Source organism: Mesitornis unicolor, unplaced genomic scaffold, assembly GCF_000695765.1.
Source record: "Mesitornis unicolor isolate BGI_N332 unplaced genomic scaffold, ASM69576v1 scaffold34486, whole genome shotgun sequence".
Lineage (NCBI taxonomy): Eukaryota > Metazoa > Chordata > Aves > Mesitornithiformes > Mesitornithidae > Mesitornis > Mesitornis unicolor.
The window spans coordinates 2,387-6,870 of record NW_010193562.1 but is presented as its reverse complement, the minus strand read 5'-3'; the positions used below and the strand labels follow the sequence as shown (position 1 = coordinate 6,870).

The window sequence follows — 4,484 nt, the reverse complement described above, 5'->3', positions numbered from 1 at the left end:
TCCGGCACTTGTCTGCACATGGGGCCCAGGGGTGGTGGGGCCTGGGTGTCACCACCCAAAATTTGGGGACTGCTCTGTGGGAAAGGCACCCTGGGGACATCAGCACACACAATCTGGGAAACCCTCAGTGGACAGGGGCACCCTGGGGACATCAGCACCCACAATCTGGGGATCCCTTGGAGGGCAGAGGCACCCCAGGTATCTGGGTACCCACAATTTTGTGGCCCCTCAGTGGGCAGGGTCCCCCTGGTGTGTGAGCATCCACAATTTGGGGACCCCTCAGTGGGCAGAACCACCCTGGGGGCGTGAGGATCCATAATTTGAGGAACTCTCGGTGGGCAGAGGCACCCTGCAGATGTGGGCACCCACAATTTGGGGACCCTTCTGTGGGCAGGGGCACCCTGGTGTGTGGGCACCAACAATTTGGGGACTCTAGGGTTGCCCATGTCCCCGGGGTGCCCTGGAAGGGGGTGCCCAAATATGGGTGCTCTGGATAGGGGTGCCCAGATGAGGGTACCCAAATATGGGTGCCTGGATAGAGGTGCCTAAATGAGGGCACCCAAATATGAGTGTCTGGATAGAGGTGCCTCGATGGGGGTGCCCAAATATGGGTACCTGGATGGGGGTGCTCAGGTGAGGGTACCCACATATGGATACCTGGATAGGACTGACCAAATGAGGGCACGCAAGTATGGGTGCCTGGATAGGGGTGCCCTGGATGAGGGTGCCCAAATATGGGTGCCCCATATGGGGGTGCTCAGATCTGGATGCCTGGATAGGGGCACCCAAAATGAGAACTCAGAGGTGCCGGTGTAGGGGTGCTCCATAGGGATACAAGGAGAGGACACCTGATTTGGGGTGCCCAGGTGGGGATGCTGCACTGGGGGTGCCAACACAAGGGTGCCCATCCCACCACCACCCACCCCATGGCCACCCCATGGCTCTTCCCACTCCACAGATGGAGGTGGAGAAGGTCCCACCCAGACCCGAGCACCCAACTCTCCTGAAGGCCTACAAATGGCGCACGACAGCACCCATGGGTGACCACGACCCCCAGGGGAACACTGGGTCCCCGGGCAGCCGGCGCTGGGCCCGCTTGCAGGGGTGGAAACGTTCCTACAGCCAACCCGAGTCTGGTGGCCTCCACGATGATGTTGGGAAGGTCACCCCCAACCTGGGGGCACCCAAGGCCAGCACCCGGAGGTCCCTCTTCCGACGGGCATTTTCGGCGCCCTCCAAGGGGACCAAGGAGACGCGGGGACCCGAGGGTGGCAAGGCCACCCTGCAGAAGTACCTGAAGTCCATGTCCAAGAAGAGGGGTCACCCGGAGAGCAGTGGTAGAGCTGGGGAGGTGCTCCATGATGAGGGTGGAGGTATGGGGTGGTGGGGAGGGTGGAGGTCAGGGTGCTGGAGGTGGGGGGGGTTGGTGGTGGGTGATGATGATGAGTGATGGTTTGGGGTGATGTGTGCTGGGTTGGGGGTGGTGGGTGATGATGGGTGATGGATTAAGGGTGATGGGTTGGGAGTAGTGGGTGATGATGGGTGATGGGTCGGGGGTGGTGATGAAGTGTGATGGGTGGTGGATGATGATAAGTGGTGGGTAAGGATGATGGATGGTGGGTTGGGAGTGATGGGTGATCGGTGATGATGATGATGATGGGTGATGGATTAGGGGTGATAGGTGGTGGGTTTGGGGTGATGGGTGGTGGATTAGGGGTAGTGGGTGTCAGTGATGGTTTGGGGGTGGTGGGTGATGACTTGATGGTGTCGGGTGGTGGGTGATGATGATGGGTGATGGGCTGGGGTGATGGGTGGGGGGTGAAGGTGATAGGTGACGGGTTGGGAGTGATGGGTGGTGGATGATGATGGGTGATGATGATGGGTGGTGGTTTGGGGGTGATGATGAAGGGTGATGGGTTGTGTGGTGATGGTTGATGGGGACCGCTGGAGTCTGAGGAGTGCTGGACTGGGTGTTGATGGGTGCCAGTAGGGGACAGAGGGGCCACTCATGGTAGCATCTCCATGGCCGAATGTCCCCTGGCATTGCCACACTCATGGTGGCATCTCCTTGGCCACTTGTCCCTTGTCACCACCCCCCTTCCTGTGTCCCCAGTGCACACCCATGGGCCGTCCCCCATCCCACTGACCCCAGCAACCCCCACTCCGGTGTGGGACGTCTCCAACTTCTCGCTGGTGGAGAGGCACCTGGTCCTGGTGGCCAGGGATGAGGAGGTGAGGCCATCATGGGGACAAGACCTCCCCCAGGTCCTTTTGGGTGCTTGGGACACTGCACCTGACCCTTCCGTGTCCCCTCAGAGCAGGAGCAGGACCGGGAGCTCCATCTCGGAGGGTGCCGCCAGGAGGGACCACGGTGAGGAGCTGGGGTGAGGGCATGGGGTGGGGAGAGGTGGGCACGGGGGCGCTTGGGCGCTGGGCACTGTCGCACAGCGTGGCATGCGTGCACCTTGCACCAAGAACCTTGCACCAAGCCATGCACCGTGCATCGTGGCTGTGCCCTACGCCACTCACCACGCACCGAGCACCTTGCACCGTGCCCTGCATCATGGCCCTCCATCATGGCCATGCCCTGTGCCATGCACCATGCACCGTGGCACGCATCGTGGCCATGCTTTGTGCTATGCACTGTGCCCCGTGCACCTTGCACTGTGCTGGGCATTGTGGCTGTGCCCCATTGCCGTGCACCATGCACCTTGCACCACGCTGTGCACCACGGCCACGTCTTGTGCCATGCACCGTGCACCTTGTGCCGTGGCCTGCATCATGGCCATGCTTTATGCCGTGCACTGTGCATCATGGCCATGCTTTGTGCGCCTTGCACCATGCACCATAGCTGTGCCCTACGCTGCGCACCTTGTGCCGCACACCATAGCTGTGCCCTACGCTCACAGAATCACAGCACGTTAGGGATTGGAAGGGACCTCAAAAGCTCATCCAGTCCAATCCCCCTGCCAGAGCAGGAACACCCAGATGAGGTTACACAGGAAGGCGTCCAGGCGGGTTTTGAATGTCTGCAGAGAAGGAGACTCCACAACCTCTCTGGGCAGCCTGGTCCAGTGCTCTGTCACCCTCACTGAGAAGAAGTTTCTTCTCCAATTTCAGTGGAACCTCCTGTGTTCCAGTTTGTGCCCATTACCCCTTGTCCTATCATTGTTTGTCACCGAGAAGAGCCTGGCTCCATCCTCGTGACACTCACCCTTTAAATATTTATAACCATGAATGAGGTCTCCCCTCAGTCTCCTCTTCTGCAAACTAAAGAGCCCCAGCTCCCTCAGCTGCTCCTCAGAAGGGAGATGCTCCACTCCCTTGATCATCTTTGTAGCCCTACGCTGGACTCTCTCCAGCAGTTCCTGTCCTTCTTGAACTGAGGGGCCCAGAACTGGACGCAATATTCCAGATGTGGTCTCACCAGGGCAGAGTAGAGGGGGAGGAGAACCTCTCTGACCTACAACCACCCCCTCCTGATACACCCCATGCCATGCACTGAGCTGTGCACCGTGCACATTGTGCACCACGACTGTACCTTGTACCACGCATTTTGCACCATGCACCTTGCACCTGCATCATGGATGTGCCTTGTGCCCTGCACCATGCACCACGCTGCGCATCATGTCTGTGCTTTATGCCATGCACCGTGCAACGTGCCATGCAACCTGACTGTGTCTGGTGCCATGCACCGTGCTGTGCACCACGCCGTGCCTCACACCACGCCAACCCCTGTGCCATGCCCCACATCGTGCACCATGCACCACGAACCATCCCAAGCCCTGCATCATGCACCACATCCCACACCGTGCCCCACACCCCACATTGTCTCCCACACGGAGCCGTTTGCACAGAGGAAGCTCAGGGTGTGCAGCGACATCAGCACTGGCTCCCTGCTTCCTCCCTGATCCCAGCCATGATAACCCCAAAAATTCTGCTTCCGAGGGAGAGACCCTAATTTGGGGTGCGCGGGGTGGGGGGGGGGTCCTGATTTTGGGGGGTTCAGTGTTGGGAGTCCTGATTTTGGGGTGCTCAGGGTGGAGGATCCCAAATTTGGGGTGTTCAGGGTCAGAGTCTCTAATTTGTGGTGTTCAAGGTAGGGGGTTCTGATTTTGGGGTGCTCAGGGTGAAGGTTCCTGATTTGGGGTACTTGGGGGGGTCCCTAATTTGGGGTACTCAAGGTTAGGTGTCCCGATTTTGGGGTGTACAAGGTGGGGGTGTCCCTAATTTAGGGTGCTCTGGGTAGGAGTAGTGATTCTGGGGTGGTCAGGGTGGGGGGATCCTGATTTTGGGTGTTCAGTGTGGGGGGACCCTAGTTTGGGGTGCTCAGGTTGGGGGTCGTGATTTTGGGGTGCTCAGGGTGGGGGGGTTGTGATTTTGGGCTGCCCCCTCCAGAGCCACCATTGGACACGAGCAGCACCCGGGGTGGGGGCAGGAGCCCTGAAACCGACTCCTCCAGCACCTCCCAATTCACCAACGTC

At 59.5% G+C, this 4,484-nt stretch overlaps 1 protein-coding gene across 1 annotated transcript in view; it reads left to right on the top strand.

Moving 5' to 3' along the window:
• Positions 1-958: 958 nt before the first annotated feature.
• The window catches only part of LOC104543011 (RAS protein activator like-3-like), a gene marked incomplete at its 3' end in the record, with an annotated part of 5,232 nt that continues 1,706 nt past the window's right edge, over positions 959-4,484 (top strand). Inside the window, exons 1-4 of the mRNA XM_010187501.1 lie at positions 959-1,373; positions 2,114-2,232; positions 2,317-2,371; positions 4,399-4,481. Of these exons, the coding sequence (XP_010185803.1) occupies positions 959-1,373; positions 2,114-2,232; positions 2,317-2,371; positions 4,399-4,481 (672 nt within the window). The remainder of the gene's footprint in view (positions 1,374-2,113; positions 2,233-2,316; positions 2,372-4,398; positions 4,482-4,484) is intronic.